Source organism: Puntigrus tetrazona, chromosome 14, assembly GCF_018831695.1.
Source record: "Puntigrus tetrazona isolate hp1 chromosome 14, ASM1883169v1, whole genome shotgun sequence".
Taxonomy (NCBI): Eukaryota; Metazoa; Chordata; class Actinopteri; order Cypriniformes; family Cyprinidae; genus Puntigrus; species Puntigrus tetrazona.
The window spans coordinates 16,224,007-16,242,324 of NC_056712.1; the positions used below are offsets into that span (position 1 = coordinate 16,224,007).

Consider the following 18,318-nt stretch of genomic DNA (forward strand, 5'->3'; position numbering starts at 1 on the left):
TCTGTCTGTCTGTCTGTCTATGTATCTATCTGTCTGTCTGTCTGTCTGTCTATGTATCTATCTGTCTGTCTGTCTGTCTGTCTGTCTGTCTATTTGTCTGTCTATCTGTCTGCCTGTCTATCTGTCTGTCTGTCTGTCGGTCTGTCTATCTATTTCTGTCTGTCTGTCTGTCTGTCTATTTGTCTGTCTATCTGTCTGCCTGTCTATCTGTCTGTCTGTCTGTCTGTCTGTCTGTCTGTCTGTTTGTCTGTCTTTCTGTTTATCTATATCTGTCTGTCTGTTTTCTGTCTGCCTGTCTTTTTGTCTATCTATTTGTGTCTCTCTGTCTGTCTATATTTCTGTCTTTATTTCTGCCTGTCTGTCTATCTGTTTGTTTGTCTGTGTGTGTGTGTGTGTGTGTGTGTGTGTGTGTGTGTGTGTGAGTGTGAGTGTGTCTGTCTGTGGGTCTGTCTTTTCTTATTTTGGTGTTTCTAAAAAAAATGTAGGAATTTTCCACTGGTCCCTTGAAATTAAGCAACAGATGAGGTCATCATCTTGCCTGTGATTGGCTAGTATGAATACCTGTTTGTTACCAAGCTTTCCCCAGCTGGGTGCAAATTGAGAGAGAATCTAAGGAGGAATATTTATAGATTAGTGCGCGTGTGTAGTTACCGAACACACTTTTATGCTTGGATCCATATTTGGTAAGCAATCAACCTGTCTGAATGCTGACGGAGTGGGTGCAAACTGCCTTTTGCAATAAGTTTTATGTGAGAGGCATGATGATATCTTGAAATATAATTCAAGATCGGTATCTTGTTCGAATCTCTCATCCATGCAGCTGCAGACTTTCAGCAAGACGTACGTAGGCCTTGCAGGTGCAGGAACTTTATGATGTGTTACTCAGCACATAGATTTTTCCTTTTCAGCATTTCACCAGAGCACAATGTGGGCGGAATGCAGCCATTAGACAGGAACGAGTGGGTGAAATGCCAGTTAGCGGTTTTACCGTCTATGGCCATTATAATCTTTCGTGACATCCTATGTTGTACAGCACGCGTACCTCCTAGCTGCGTTTTCCCTTTAAAAACTTGGTTGTGAAATTTGGAAAATGTCAGGCGTCAGTTATTTCTGACGCTTTATAGGAAGCATAGTCATACTGTATGATGTGATAGAGTTTGATTGACAGCACTGAAGTGAAACTGTCTGCTGGCCTATATTGCAAAACGAAGGTTGCAGCTGTCAGCTTGCCTGAGGTCAGTTTACAATGTCTCACTTCCTCCTTTGTGAACTATATGTAGATATTTTTATATGGCTTCTTTTGTATATTTAATGTAATTAGATATCAGGTCAACATTCTCAGATGTTATTGTGTACAGTATGTGTTTTTGAAGAAATGGCATGTGAGCGTACTGGTATAAAATGAAACTGATGATGACATTTACAAGTCGTTTTCACATTTTTGTATTTAAAAAAGATTCTATTGGATATCATCAAATTTAAATATGCAGTAATGGCAGACTATCATGCTTTTATTAATGTCAAAAGGAGCAATAAAGTATAAGTGTATCTATTCAAAATAGAGTTGAATAAATTGCCCCCTTGTGGCTATCCTTCAAAGAAACTGCAGTAGCAGTGAAAATAAAAACATATTATTATTCATATGTGCATATGTTGATGTTATTGGTCAGATTTTTTTCCTTTCATTTGAAAAAAAAAAATAGTTTGTTGTAAAGTTGTGACATATTCCTTATTTTTAATGTTTCAGAGTCTTCGTTTTGGACCATATTTCAACCCAAAACTAAAAACTTCAACTGCATTAAAAAAAACACTAAGCCTATTTTCTTGCATTTGATTTTTATGATAATTAATCACATTAACCCCTCCCCAGCCCCTTCTCAAATTCACAGTAACCTAGTTAAATGCAATATATATTTAATATATATATATTGCATTTAACTAGGTTATACTGTTATATATATTATAAAATATATAAACGCAATATATAATTGAACTCACTCCTCACTGAGTAAGCATTAAAAAAAGCTATATATTTAATCATATGAGCAAATGTTCCTTATTTATTTGCACATTATTTTAATAATAATGGTTTACTCTTCTTCCTTATGCATCATGTGTCATGTTTTGTGCTGTTGTGAGTCTCTGTATGCATCCAAAGCCTTTTCAAAAGTCTGTTATTCACTGTTAGCACAGAAACACAAGTCCCTTCTGCTTGTGGAACAGAGGATCTTGTTTTTTAAACATTCACTGCACTCTGGGTCACCCTCAGTACTTATGATGCAGTAACTGGCACTTTTGAGGGATCCAGAAGAGCGAGGCAGCTGAATCGCCTGCTTGTTCTGCCTCCGATTAGAGTTAAAGACACTTGTATTTGTTTACAGTGCACCCTCCATTTAGGATAATATACTTTGATTAACAAAACAAAGCAGAGACGCATTTGATATTACACAGATATTTTAATGCACTTCAGATTATCTTTTAAAGAAAATTCGTAAATTATATTTTTGCTTTAAAAAGATATGCACTGACATGTTTATATTTTCTTGTACGTTGCACCAGATATGAATCCAGTTTGTTTTTAAAATAGACATTTACGTATTATTTTCTTCCCTGGGTAGCTACTTTCATGCAGTTACAGTAGATGTTCATGTTGGCATAATATGATGAATATGGTAATTCTAATCTGAGTGTCTATGCCCTTGAAACTAGAGGAATAATTGGCCCCTAATTACCATATAGATGCATTCATAGCTTGTCAGCAAACGCTCTCAATTACAAAAGCAGAAACCTGACATCACATTCTATCCCGTTTGTCACATTTTGCACAGGCAATCAAACTATGATGCGAATCAACTACAATATTTGTTGTTTTTTCAACCTTCCACTCTCCTAAAACATTCTTTTGCGAGAATGCTGACGCTCTCTTTACAAATATTACTATAAAAGAATAACTTTTAGCCTCCAGAGTCAGATCCGATGCACTTTCACTGCAGGATCTAATCTGCGGTTGTCACATGTATCTGCTTCCAACGCAATGCAGTTTAACAGCACAGAATTGACTGTATTCCAAATACTAAGACCTTTTCCAAAACAAGAGCCCCATTCATTTGTAGTTTGAGAGATGACGGAATGAGTTCAGACAATGAAGGCCCAAAGGCTTTTGTTGAGTTCACTCTGACTTGAGGGGAACAGAAGTGGAAGACATCACACGTTGAATAAGCACTTTAGTCATACTAGTTCTCTTTTAAAGACGCTCTGTAATAAAGCATTTGAAAAAACCGACTCACCTTCTTCTTCGTCGTTATGTTATATGGCATGTTTGCTCGAAATAATCTCTAAGTTAAATATGAGTATATTTAAAGGCCATATCATTCTCTTGATCCTATTTATTACTGATGCTCACAATTTATAATATTCTTCGGAACTCATTGACTATTTTGTTTTGTTGATTTTTACAATGGAAGTACCATTGTTATTTTCTGTAAGGCTGGAGGCACGGGGAATTTATGTTCCCTGACCTAGACTCTCCTTACAGAGCACCTTGTGAATAATAGAGGAGTGCTAGTGCATATGACAATAAACCTATTTTTTATTTTAAAATATCACGTATTCAGTATCAGCCAATACATTCGTTGATGCTGTAAGTGAACAGTCTGAGGAAGAATACAAAAAATATAGCTGTTTACCAAAGATGACTCAATCTAAAGCAGTGTTTTTAAATTCCAGGTATATGTTTTAAGGGAGGAAACAACTGGGAACATTGTCCTGGATTCTGTGACAAGGCACCTGCTTAGGTCCTGTATGATAAAACCTACTCAGTTGGCACAGGGGCAGGAGTTACACCCATTGAGGTTAGTCCTAGGCTCCTTGATTTTAAGCAAAGTGCCTGCTGTACTCACAAGCTCCCAGAATGATCTCTTTGTGCATTATTGTGCAATTTTCCCAAGCAAATTACCCAAGCATATTTCAGTTATGGTAAAATAAATAAAAGAAAAAATTAAATAGTAGGCCTATGTAGCTGTGAGAGTCTCAACTGGAGGAAAATGGAAGACCAGTAATGATTTCTGTTATTAGTAAAATAGTATTAGTATTACTAATCTCGATTAGTAGTAGCCTATGCATTTTAAAACCCATGGATAGCGGATTATTTTCCACCCAATTACTAAAATAAAACTTGTTAGTGCTAATTAGTGCTTATAGAACTTCATGTTTGTTGTTGTTTTTTAATGCGTATGACACTATTAAACATTTTTATTAAACATTTTTATTATTATTTCTCTAAACATTTTTATTCAGAAATGATCTCGGCAAATATTTACTATAAACTATACAAAGTTCTGCTAATTCAAAAGCAACGAAAACTGTATCTTTATACTCTTTTTGCGCATTGTTATTATGCAGGTGTTTTTTGTGACCCAGGATATACGTCTGTCTCTGTGTATATTCTTGTATTATTTTGTCTCTTGCTTTGCCTCTGCCATTACAATTATAATTTATATTTTACGTTATAATTTACAAAAAATAATAATAATAATCAGTTGTCAGGCTGCGTTGCGTCACGAAAGTAGGCGGGCTTAACGCGTTTAACAGACAGGTACTTTTCCACCACAGGACAACGCTGATTGGCCCGCATGTCGGACAAACACAGCCGTCACAACCACCGCGGTACTAAAACTTGATTGGCCTGCGCTCCGCTCTTAGACCCGCCTCCCCAGCTCTCTGATTGGACGCCACCACAGTGGAAGTGTCAGTCAATAGTTTTTTCGCCCAGTGACACTGCAGCTCTATGTCCGGACATGTAGATCTCATAGCGGCTTGGCCTTTGTTAGCGAGTCGCTGAGAAGAACCAAGAAAGCCGGGGGGAGCCGCATTCATGCACTTACAGAGAGGAAAATGATCATCTGCACGAAAAACATGGACTATCGCCTTGGAACCCAGTGCCAGTTCGTTCAAAATCAGGTAACGGGAATGCCTGAAGTGAATATAATAGCTGTGGACCGTAGCTGTACGTTATCTAGACTCTTGCTGGGAAGTTTCAAAGTTGACAGTTCATCTACTTAGCAAAAGCATCGACTCCTTAATGTCGCTCATTCATTCGCGTTTAAAACGCTTCTCCCATATACGCATGTGTCATTATTATCGACTCTATTCAGAAGTCCCTCTTTGAAAGAAAAGCCTTGTCGCCACAAGTAATATCCGTTATCACGAATGTCATTGATATGCATGTATATTTGTAGAATCGCTCAGCTTTTGTATTGCTAGGCTCATCGCCACTTTTCAACCAAACACTATTTGCTTCGAGTTTTAAACGCCGAATTATTGCGTTGGATTTATTGTTCCCGCAGTTCAACTTAATTTTCACTATAAAGCTGCGGTCTTGCAGTTCATTTTACTTGGACTTAACGTTTGTGCCGCGGTTCATCCGTAATCCAACGCAGCTTTGAACTCGAGTAACAATAGTGACCCGTGACATGTTTTGTTTTGTGCTTTATGGAAAGAAAAGCCCTGCAAAACCATCGCATTCGCGACAAAGAGCGAGATCGTCTTAATAAGCGTCTTTGTCGTGCATTTGCTTCGTTCGTACTCCAGTTTGGCTCATATAGCCATTGTTTCACGTTGCAACTATTATGTTGCCTGCTCGTGAAGGTATACGTTTGTTTAATATTCCAAGCATTAACAGCAAAACATTTAAGCTTCACGAGGAATCAAGACTGCGGTCTTGAAAAGCCTTCGGTGCAGATTAAGCCTTGGTTATGGGTTTACCAATAATCTAAACCTAACGTTACGCGACGAAAAGCTTTTTTAATAGTGTTGGCATGTGGACGTTTTGTAGGTTTGAAACTCTCCTTCACGTCCGAGCTCTCCGTTGAGTTGTTTCTAAGATGAATCTGCTGCTTTACACACGAAGACATCCGATTTAGTGTTTTTTTTTTTTTTTGGGGGGGGTCGTATCTACACAGGAGCATTCATTTCTCAAACATTCAACTCGTTAGTTTTTCCAGTCGTTTAGTATTTATTTTTTTACGTTTAAGTACGCTCTGTAACCAAACGACTGCGTAAAATCTTTTCTATATGAAAAAAAAAATTGAAATCTGTCATTTGTCTGTGGCGCTGTCGTAGTGAAATTTTTCGCAGTTCTCGTCGGGCAAACACAAAGCCCTTTGTAGATCCAACGGCAAACCGTAACACGACAGTCCGCGCGGGAAGATGCATTTATTGACACTTCTTCGCGCTTGACTTTTTGGTTTTGTTGTGTGAGTGTTTTCTCTTTCTCCCGTTTGTGTGATGTGATGCTGATGTACTGCCAATCAAAGTTGTTTTTCTCCCCGTTCGCCTGCAGCGCCTCCTGCGTCCTGAGGGGGCGCTGTTGCGGCGGCGCTGCTGCGCATACAGGAGAACAATAGAGGAATGTGTCATTTAAACATTTCTCAGAAATATGCTCTCATTTGCCAGCCCATGAAAATCCCCTAGGCTTGTACTTGGATTGTTAACATTACAAACTCGCTTTCCTTTCCCCCTCGACTAAGCACCGGTCCATTTGTAAAAGACACTGTCTGTAGGTGATAAGTGTTATAATGGCACAGTACGCTCCCTGATGTGTTTCAGGTAGAGAGCTTGTTTAATATCACGACTGTGCTGCTTTTGTGGTCTCGTCCGAACAGTATGGTAAAATGTAAAGATGTTCTGCAGTCCGTTGCGTAGCTTGTATATCGGTATGCATTTGAGGCATAGCTGACCATGATTCACTTCTGGATATGAAGACCACAGAAGCACAAAGATGGGGAATGTTTCCTCAGCAAACCAAATCTTGGACTTCCCAAGCGGAAATGTGATTCATCGATAATCTGCCTTCGTTTCACTATCCGTCGTATGCAAGCTGCTGAATGCTGAATGTATGTCACACTGTCTGCTTATATAAATGTCAGTCTTCCTGGTCATCTGACTGCATCCATATGTGGCTTGTAGTGTGTGTATGTATGTTTCTCTGTGTTTGTGTGTGTGTATGTGTGTGTGTTTCTCTATTTGTGTGTGTGTGTGTGTGTGTATTTGTGCATGTATGTGTGTGTGTGTGTGTTTCTCTATTTGTGTATGTGTGTGTGTGTTTCTCTATTTGTGTGTGTGTTTGTGTGTGTGTTTGTGTGTGTCTCTGTGTGTTTGTGTGTTTGCTGCAGGCCTTGTTTCGGTCCAACCCCCAGTGAGGTGCAGCTGGCTGTTTTGTTCTTCCTGGCTTCCAGGTTGGCAAGCCAAAATAGTGTTTCCTTTGTAGAGAGGGAGAGAGATGGGGTTTGTGCAACAGCAGTTGGGGCATGTGCGCATGTCAAGGACTGAGCCCTCCAGGCCTTCTGAGAATGCAGATTGAATATCGCATCTTGCTCTTATTCTGGACTCAGGCCCTGAACCAAAGCCCCCTGTCAGTTTGGAGACTCATGTTTAGACCGTCCTCAAATGACAAAAGATGAGCAGTAGGCTTATGTTTGTCTGTTTTATTTGAGTGGTGATATGTCGCACAATTAAAGGCATGGTTCATCCATAAATGAAAATTCTGGCATCACTTACTTAAGTAGTTTCAAACCACTATGGCTTGATTTCTTCTGCAGAGCACAAAACGTGAATTATATGTTGAATTAATAGTATGCTGATCATTGACCTTTTTGAATGACATGAGAGTGAGCGACTGATGACAAATTACGTTTTTTATTTGTCACACATCACTATATATGGTGTATATATATAATCAGCAGTGAACTCCAAGTCAGGTCAGCTCCATAAATACGCAAAATTAGACAAAAAAATGCAAGTAATAAACCTGAATATGAGAACCGATTATAAAAAATAAAAAAAGTAGCCTGAAAGTACAGGACATATACAATAGAAAAAAAACTAAATGCACAGGAATGTACAAGTGAAGTAGGTATTGAATTAACGTAAGTGGAGTAAGGCCCTTGAAGTTGTCTTTTTTTTTTTTTCTGAAGATTTTTTTTTTTTTGACCCTGCAAGAATAAGCACACAAACTCATTTAAATCTAAACACAAGACTACATGCAAATATATTCAAATCTGCATGCTGTTGTGTTTGTTCATGGAGTGATCTTGCACTTTTTTTTGCGTTTCTGATATGTCACACAGATGCTGCTTTGTGTAGCACTTTAACTTGTTTTTCAAACGAATAACTGAATTATTACGTTATGGCTGTGTATGCTGTCATTGTTCACTGAAACAGGAATTAGGATTGCCGAAAGCTGCACCTTTACCCAATAAACAAGATTTCATCTGAATTTAAGGGACTCGCCAAGAGGATATGAGACTGACTTCCTGTTTCATGTTGACTGTTGGTAAAGACATGTCGGTGCATGTTGCTGGTGCTGATGAGGCATCCTGTAATGACCAAAAAAAATCGCCCCAAGTTTCAAAATGGCCTTTCGCTGTTGACCACGAACCGTGCTTGGTCTTATGCATGAACTTTATACCGTAAATGACAAGTTTAACCAACATCTTTTGTTGATCGCAGCTTGATACATACACAAAACCCTGGGTTGACAGCATCTGCTGCAGCGTTTCATTGAGCTGCGCCTGTGTGGGTGTGTGAGAGTCTCTCAGCTTCTCATATGACTTGCATTAGTCTCTAATTTCCCTCTGAAGTTTCATTAGTAGTTAATTGCAAGTTGTTTTGTCTCATTCCAGGGATACAGACTCCCCCCTTGCGATTTTCTGCGGCTGCTGATACGGGCTATGAAATGAACACTCTGTATTGAACCATGATAGCATGTTGAATATATCTGTATTTGCCTGTTTTTCTGGGTCACTGCTGAGGAGTTTTGGGCATTGCGACCAGGCTCGGAGACATGTGATCTGTTTACCAGGGAAAGTGCACTTGTACTAGCGTCCCAATGGAGAATAGTTTTTGAACTGTTGTTTTTGAGGCTGACCTCAACGTCTTGTTTTAAGGACTTTGTCCCTATGTGGCTTTTGCATCTTGGTTGACCGTATTTTCACTTCTATATTCTATTTATCTATATATCTATATCTCTATATATCTATATCTCTATATCTATCTCTGTGTGTGTGTGTGTTTTTCCAGCTCAAAATGCTCATGGTATGTAAACAATAGGTGCTTCCCACTTCATGCATTTATGCACTACTCTGTGCCATTTTATAGAATAGCTATTATAGTATTGCTAGTGTGTCATCTTGTCATCTGATAATTTTTGTTTTAATTGAAAAAACGTTTTTTTTTTTTTTTTTTTTTTTTACAGTAGTATGTTAACACTGGAAATTCCAGAAAGAATTGCACTTCATATACCAAGACGATGCACTTAACCAAAAAAAATGAAGTGCGCAATGTTGAACATTTCATGTACTTAACTGTTTCAGACGAGGAATGGGCTGTTATACTCCAGTGTTGGATGACAAAATAGCTTTATAAAGTTCATATTAGTCATTTGGGACACGACAAATGTATGGAAGTTATGCAGAAATAGATCCGTATAGGCACTTGATCTGTAAAACAAATGCCAGACTTTCTAGGTAACTGTAATGTTAGTCCATGATGCTTTGTGTGGCATGTTTAGCTTGCACATGTTTCGCAAGCCTCGACTGAATTGAATGACTAGACACCTGTATCTCGGGTAGAAACATATCACAGCTTTCAGCGCTGCCTTGACACAGATCTTCTTTTTCCTTTGAGAGAAGTGTCTTTGTTCCTGTTTCAGAAATTTGCTTCTTGAAATTAGTATTTTTTTTTTTTTTTTTATATTATGTTGTATATGTATATGTATATGTGTTAAGTTTCAGACATTGAAACAGGTTAGGCTCACACATTTGCCAATAGAGGACAAACCACTGTCTGCACCTCAGTGCAAAACTACTTTTCATTGAAAATGCATGTTATATTGAGTTAACAAGCAAATATTGACTGCCGCTTTAGTGTTCAAGTTCATTCCCTTTCATCAACGTTTACTTGAGGAACCTGTCTGGAGAGATATTTATGACGTCAAGTAAAACCCCTTTTCCTTTGTTTTTTCACAGTCTCCCTTGTTCTGGAATGCCGTTTATTTCTTATCTATGCATGTGCTATCTCAGCTGTCCTCTAGGACTATTTATAACTCTCTCTTTTCTGTCAGAGACCGTATGAAGAGCTGGGACCGGACAAGCAGTCCGTAGGCCCGGGTGTAATTTATTACCCACGTATTTCCCCCGACAAGATTCAGCAGTGTAGAAAGTGAACAGATTTTTCAGTTGGCTAATTGCTATCAGTTCTTTAATGTGATTCCAGGTGGTATTTGGAGGCAGAAAGTGTATAACGACTCAAAGGGATTGTAGGCTCGGTACGTGCCGCGCTGTCAGGAGGAGTTATGATGGCCCAGAGCTGTTTTGGCCACGGCTTTTAGTTGTCCCCGTAACTATGTAACAAGATTTCAGTCGATACGTGACCACGTTCATGTTTGCGTTCAGTCAGAGCTCATCCTCTTCTCTCCCCCCCACCCCAGAAAGTGTAACTGACCCGTTCATCGCCATGACTAACCACAGCCAGACCCACGGAGCAGTGGTTTACTCGAAGGGAAATGCGGAGAGCGTCCCACAGTTAAACACTGCGCCTGATCTCACATCAAACGCTGTGAGAGCCAAGACGATAAATCAATATTCATTGGCAAACAATCCACAATATCTGTAATAAACTTGAGCAAGGTAAATATTTAGCCTACTTTTAGACTATCGGGTCAGTGTGACTTAAAAGCCTGCATGTTCTGAGTGAATGAGATTTATCATGGTGTTTCCAGCATCCGCCGTCTGTATTATACGAGGAAAGTTCGCATCAACTTCACTTCGCAAGGTTTTTGCCTAGCAAATGCAGAAAAGACCTTGATTACAAACTGACTGAAAAATAAAAGTTAGGTTTAACATGAAGAAATTCAGTTATATTACTGTTGTATAATAAAAAATGTACTTTATTAGAGCAATAATAAAAATAGAAAATAATTGGACATAAATATAACTAATTTTGTGGGACTCTAAACAAAGCAATAAAGCATAAATCATTTTATGCCTCATTAATAGCATGATATAAATATTGTGATAAACATTTGTTGTTAAATGATATGGGGGAAAATCTCGTCCCATAGAGAATGTAATGCCATTGGTGTTAGTTCATTAAAGATCTACCAGTATTGTGTCACTGGCCTTCAAATTGCATTGAACGTCGATAATGTGACGCATTTCTGTGTGGTATTGGGAAATTGTATTTTTTATTTTTTTTTACCAAGCGACTCAACCCAAGTCATATCACTAGAACAGTTAAGTAGTTTTTTGAAAGAAGAAATTGTAACAAGTTTGTTACAATTATAAAACATTTTCTGTAGAATCTTATACACTGGTAAATGGCAGGAAAAAAAAAGACATAATAAATTATGCAGAAGAATAACATGATGCGGTCAAATATAGGCAAGCGCTAATGCAGCAAACATGTCGGCAGGGTAAAAGCATCTTTACATTTATTTTTATTCTGTAATATTTTTCAATTTGAAAGAATTCTCTTCTGCTTTATTTGTACAGTTAAAAAAAGCACGATTTATAGAAGCAGTTATATGTATATGTAGGAAATGTTCAGTGTTGGGTAAATATTAAACAAATGCTTGTCTTGTAATCGATTATTTTGAATGTTTGAAAAGCTATACATAACGGTAAAAAGAGCATTTTGGCTACTTAATATCTACTATTGCAGGGGGAAAAAAATTGGCAAAAAAATATGGGAGAAATGCGAAAACCGTGTTTGGTATGCGGCCTTCGTTCCAGTGTTTCGTTGTGTTCGACTTCGGCCATAACTTTTCATTCCGGTGCATGCCTAATAAAACCCGGTTTTACCAGCTCTGCTTCTGTTTGCTTCAGTTGCTCTCTCACTATACTCCCCAGTCTCCTGTTTCTTCTTCTCAGTGAGGCTCTCGAACAGGAGGGGAGTGGGCAGGATTTCCATAATCCCACAGTCAGACACAAAGCAGGCCAAAGGCACAAGGCCCCTGTTGGCCTTCACAGTCAGCATTTAAAACCACGAAGACGTGAATCAGCAGATCTCCTCAACACCAGTCTAACAGGGACGTCGAGACATTGCCGTTTTCACATCGATTTCCTTTCCGCAAATTGTCAAAAATAGTCTCCTATGCTAAATACGGACGACTGCACCACAACTCCCAAGTCGCGTCTGTGATTATACATGGGGTATGGTGTCCATTGCCACTTTCATAATCTGGATGTATTTTAAGCATCTTGGGGTGTGAAAGTAGGAGATTGAGGTCGACAGACGTCTGTCTGGTCTGAAACAGCAGTGGGTCACTGTTAGTGTGGAATGTCTATTACTGTCCCTCGATACCCTCAGGACCCACGGCTGCTTCCGTGCTTGTTTGCTACTCATTTTACTACTTTATATTTTTGTTGGGAACTATTTGAGAAATGCTGCATACTATTTTAAGGTGTTTTTTTAACAAATTTAACAAAAATGTTTTTCATTCACTTTTGTTTTTTTAAATCTACCTATTATTTGTCAATTTCTATTCCTGTGTTTTATTCTTTTTGGCAGGTGATTGTGAACTCTGAGAAAGACCGTGCTTCTCTCTTGTGTATGAAGGCTCTGGCCAACAGGGGGCGCTTGGACTCGGTGTCTCAGCAGATGGCCTCTCACCCACAGTACCTGGAGAGTTTCCTGCGCACACAGCACTACATCCTCTACATGGATGGCCCATTGCCCCTGCACTACCGCCACTACATTGCCATCATGGTATGAACATGCTCTACAGTCACGGTCACGGTCTCAAATCATATCTCAGGTTAACCGATAGATGTATTTGTGTTGCAGGCTGCGGCGCAGCATCACTGTAGGTACCTGGTGTCTCTGCACTCGGCTCAGTTTCTGCGGGTTGGCGGGGACCGGTTATGGCTTCAGGGCTTAGAGGCCGCACCCCCGCGTCTACGGCACCTTGATCACATCAACAAGGTCCTGGCCCATCAGCCTTGGCTCACGGCACGCTCGCACATACAGGCTCTGCTCAAGACGGGGGAGCAGTGCTGGTCTCTGGCTGAGCTTGTCCAGGCCGTGGTTCTGCTGGCACACTGTCACTCCCTCTGCAGTTTTGTTTTCGGTTCTGGTTCTGACTCGGACACCGGTCCTACTCCCAGAGTGCATCACGGCACGCCCCCTGGCTACTGTCTCTGTGACGCTGCCAACGGCAACACCTCCTTCTCGCCACCCCTTACTGGACCCATAGAGAGGGCGCCACGCAGAAGGGTATGAAAGATTGTTAATTTAATATTTTTAACTGGAATATATTATTATTACTATTATTCACTTCTGTTGAAAAGTTAGGGGTGAGGATGCATAAAAACACATTCGTTAAAAGCATATTAGAATCTAAAGGATCATGTGAAACTAAAGACTGGAGTAATGATGCTGAAAATTTAGCTTTACATCACAGGAATAAATTACATACCATTAATTGCATCCACAATTAGGATGGTTTTGTACTCTGTATATTTATTTGCATATATACATACAGTATGGAAAAAAAATAAAATAAAATAAATATATATATAAAAGCCATGGTATGTATTATATTTATTTGTTTTATATGTACATTTGTTTCACAGAAATATTATTTTATTGTGTTTTTGTTTAAATAATAGCACCCAGAGTTAGCATAAGAGACATCTTTCATAAAATACATACATCAAAACATTACAGTCTTCCTGTTCTTCTGTAATTTTTATAATAGGCTGGCTTTGATCATTGATCCCACTTGAATGCTTGGGAATTGAGTTGGCACTAACACTGTAAAAAGATAATATTATTATTATTTTTTTATAAATTATTATTTTTTTACTCCAATAACAGCTTGGCACTTAAGCAGCGGTATTTTTGACATCCCTCATACAGCAGTGTGCAAGCCACATGAAGTCAGTTGTAATCCAGTCATAACCTGCATTGTTGGCTCTTTTTTAGTCTTTAGACTCCAGCTGTGAAATCTCTTGCCTTCGAGAACAAATTCAAAAATCCCAGGAGGAGATCAAGGAAAGAAAAGGAGACCGACTCCATTCACATACACTCCTACATACAGGTAAGCTGTTCATCAGCCTAAAGACAGTGTGTCGTATAACCATGTTTCCCAATGCTGCTGTAAACAGGATGTGTAGTTCTGGATTAAGATGAGCGTCGAGAGAGTTATTTTTAAGGGCCCTTTCTTGTGTGTATATCGCTCCCTCATGGGCCCTCTTTCGTAACCGTTGTTTCTCTTTCTCAAATGTAACACCATATCAGATGTGGAGGAGGAGGACGAGGCAGTGTTTTCTGCAGACCCCTCCCGCTTCGTCACAGACCCAGAATTCGGCTACCAGGAATTCGCCAGACGGGAGGAGGACCATTTCCAAGTATTCCGGGTGCAGGTGGGGACAGAGACTTTGCATTGGGTGTCACCTACCAAAAGTAGTAGCATAAAAGGGTACTAAGGGTCAGAATTACAACTCGTGTCCGTCCTTCTCAAGACTGTCAGCACTTAATGTTACTCTCAAAACCTTAAAAGGAAGCTCTTTGCCGATGACATGTCCTTTCATTTAAGTAGCTTATCTACGTTTGATTTAAATGGGAATCGTATGCAACTCCAAAAGTTCAAAGCAGTTTGTTTTATCCCAACTTATCCCAAAAGTATAGAGTGTGAAATAAATGCATAAATTCAGGAAGGGCACATTTTTATAGCGCTCAAAAGTGAGATTACATGTACTTTATAGAAATACATTTAAATGATCAAAAACATTTTAATAAATCCTGTTCAACTAATGAAAGGATGGAAAACTTGATAATATAATTTTGTTCAGAATATTAGAATTATTTCTCCAGGGTCATGTAGCACTGAAGACTGGATTCATCATACTGACAAAAATGTTTTAAAGTAGAACATTTTATATTGTAGTATAATTTCACAACATTACTGTAATTTTATCAAATAAATTCATCCTTGGATTGCATGAAAGACGTCTAGTTTATAAGCCGTTGTAGAATGTGTGCATTTTAACAATCTTTAAAATAACTTTAATGTCATGAACTCTATATATACTCTTCTTACTGTGCAGGACTATTCATGGGAGGATCACGGCTTCTCGTTGGTGAACAGGCTCTACTCTGATATAGGGCACTTGTTAGACGAGCGATTCCGCAATGTGGCCTCCCTCCCTTTCCCTCACAGCCCCGATCTCAAACGAGCCATCTGGAACTACATCCACTGTATCTATGGCATCAGGTATCCTGGTTTTTTTTTTGTTCACACTTCTGCATTTGGAACGCAAAAAAAAGCGAATGCCAAGCTTTAAACTCCGCGCTCGCACATAGTGACTCAACAGCTAATTTTGACATCGACATTTTGCCCTCAGGTATGATGATTATGATTATGGGGAAGTCAACCGGTTACTGGAGCGTGGACTGAAACTTTATATTAAAGCTGTGGCCTGCTATCCCGACTCCAGCAAGACCCCTCTATGCCCACTGTCCTGGGCCCCTGTCAAAGCTTCAGAGAAGGTGATTTCCTACACTTCGGTAGCATCTACTCAACCCAATAAAGTCTAATGTATCATAATTAATGTGTAAATTCTCCAAATTCTTACGATAAACTTTATTAGAGAATATTTTACACTCAATCTACTTCATACATTGTTGTTTGATTTAAAAATATGTTTTTTTTTTTTTTTAAATAAAAGCTACTAAATGCGCAATAAAAGCCTGATGTATCAAATATGATACTCAACGATAAACATGTTTTTAAACTATTTGATAATTGTACATTTTGTTATTTTGTTGTTGCCATGAAAACGCTACTGACATGGCATGAAAAAAATGTTCCATCTACTTTTAAATGGCTATTCGTTATTTCGTAAACATTTTAAAACCAATCTTTGCCTTGTCTTGTCTTTTAGGTTCATGTGAATTTGTTAGTGATGGAGGCACGTCTGCAGGCCGAGCTGCTGTATGCACTCAGAGCCATCACTCAATACATGATCGCATAGGACACGAGCGTTCAGCGCCACAGAGGGACATGGTACAACATAAGTCAAGGCAAAGAAATACAAGCAGAGATCAGTCTCTCTGTATTTGTTGTCTCCGAGTTTACCGATGTGATGTAAGGTACTGCTGTGAAACGTTTCTTTGCCAAAGGTGAAACTTTAGGAAGAAGAAGAAAAAAAAAAAAAAAGGTGCAAAGCAATCGCTCTCACCCCTACTGTCATTTTGCATGTGTTTCTCCTACTTTATTTTGTTTCTTTATTTGTCCTTTTTGTGTGCATACTCTTTTTCTTTTTTTTTTTTTTTTTTTTTTATCCTTATCTCAGATGGTTAATGTGCAATTATTTTTATTCAGTTGTTTTTGTTATTAATATTTTCCCGTTTGTTTTGTTTGTTGTTTTTTTTTTTGCTGTTGCTATTCAAACTGAGCGAGAGAGAAAGTGTACCGTTTTCCAAGGTGTCCGACTCTGGAAAGGTCATAGCCAATTTGAGTCACTGTTTACAGAAAATGAATGAATGGACGAAGACTCTTGCTTAACGTGGCTTCCAGGTATTTCATTTGAATGTGGAATAGTGAGACCAGAGCAAAATTTAACAAAGGGTTTAGAGAAGGTTCAACAGCTGTAACTTTCTTTTTAAATTAGCACTTTTAAGACCGTATCTATCTAGTATAGAATATCTCAATAAGCTTTCGGCTGTGGCTTCGTTCTGCACACAGCAGGTCATCGAAGTACTGTTTTCACTCCTTTCGATCGATTATTAGCATTTTCAAAATCTTCCACACTTTTTTTTTTTTTCTCTGCATGGGTGCTAAAGTGATTAAAATGAGTGCATTTATAGGATCTATAATTATCATCCGATTCATCTCAGTAGGAATCCAAACCGCTTTACAATGTGAATAAATTCGAGGTTCAAAGCAGTGAAAATGAATCGCTTTTTCTATAAGACTTCTCTGTGGTAGTGTTTTCAGTGTTTCTCGGTGACTTGCAAACTGGCCAAATCGACGCCGTATGTATTTAAATGATATCATTTAAATGTAGTTCTTTCATTTTGAACTGATTGGCCCACTGAAGTGATTCTGAAAGGACCAGCATTTAGCGTTTAGGTTAATGTTGTGCTGGATCGTTTTGGATCAGCAACAATTAGGTCTTGTTTTTTAAATATTTTACCATGTAAAAAAAATAAAAAATAATTAAGTCACCTTGTGATGTAAGTGAGGAAGAGCACAAATGAGAATAAGCTTGTGATTTTTAATGTTGACACGTAGATCAAATGAAGGACTTCTGACAGAACTATATAAGATGTGTAAAGGTTCAGCCTTGTCGCTATCCTTCCCATAACTGACCTGCACAAAATTGTCTTTTTTTTTTTTTGGTTTTGCACTGAACCTTTTGCACAAAACAATACAAGTGTGGTTGCAGCCGTCATTGTTACAAACTGCTCTGAGGCGATGGCGCCCCTCTGCTCCCATGAATATATTCAATGTCCAGTTTTGTTGACTAGGCCAAATACCTGTACTGTTAAACTCTCATCGGTCTGGTTAATTATAGTTGGCAGAATGATTTGGGCAACACCTATGGTTGGTTTTGTGTGTTTGTTTTTAAACATTGCATTACTTTTTGTTCCCGTTTAAGCGTCTCGTCCTTTTCGAGGGAGGGTTTTGTTTGTTGATGTCAGTTTTGCTCTCGTCTGAACCGTTTAGATTAAGAAGCCAAGGTATGCAAACGAGCAGAAATGTGTACAGGAGCCACAGTCTGTGCTGGACGCATGGTGCCTTTTGACTGCTGATGAGTCACGGCTCGTCGGTACAGCAGAACTGGACTCAGAGCTAAGCCTGCATTAATTCAAGCCGAGAATGGAAGATGTTCTTCATCCAAGCCGACCGACGGATAGTGGACATCCGGAGACGTTTGTCAGGAGCGGAACAGGACCGCAGCACGGCCGTTCTACCTTAAGCAGGACTGTCTTAAATGCTTGTTCTTCAAAGACGGTTTGCCACGTCCCTGAAACGCGGAGGCTTCCAGACCGTCTCCTCCACCTCAGCTGGAAGACGCTTTTGGACTGTGCCTCGGCGGAGGAGACTGGACGAGCATGGCTATTGCCAAAATGTTTATTTACCACGTAAATGTAGGAACTATAAAAATTTAAACTGACCAAAAAAAAAAAAAAAAAAAAAAAAACTTGGAAAAAAACAGGCAAAAAAAAAAAAAAAAAGTTTTGAAATGTGAAAGCTTATTTTTTCTATAAAGATATGCAATATCATCGGTGTGTCTTGTGTTTTTTTTTAGA

General features: G+C 38.9%; 1 protein-coding gene across 1 annotated transcript; it reads left to right on the forward strand.

Annotated features, from left to right (window-relative positions):
* The first annotated feature begins 4,772 nt into the window (after positions 1 to 4,772).
* sesn4 (sestrin 4) lies at positions 4,773 to 18,291 on the forward strand. The gene is made up of 8 exons (XM_043257471.1): positions 4,773 to 4,959; positions 12,568 to 12,765; positions 12,844 to 13,272; positions 13,984 to 14,098; positions 14,299 to 14,423; positions 15,108 to 15,274; positions 15,405 to 15,549; positions 15,945 to 18,291. The coding sequence occupies exons 1-8, from the start codon at positions 4,894 to 4,896 to the stop codon at positions 16,032 to 16,034; spliced, it is 1,335 nt and encodes a 444-aa protein (XP_043113406.1). The 5' UTR covers positions 4,773 to 4,893; the 3' UTR covers positions 16,035 to 18,291.
* Positions 18,292 to 18,318: the final 27 nt, after the last annotated feature.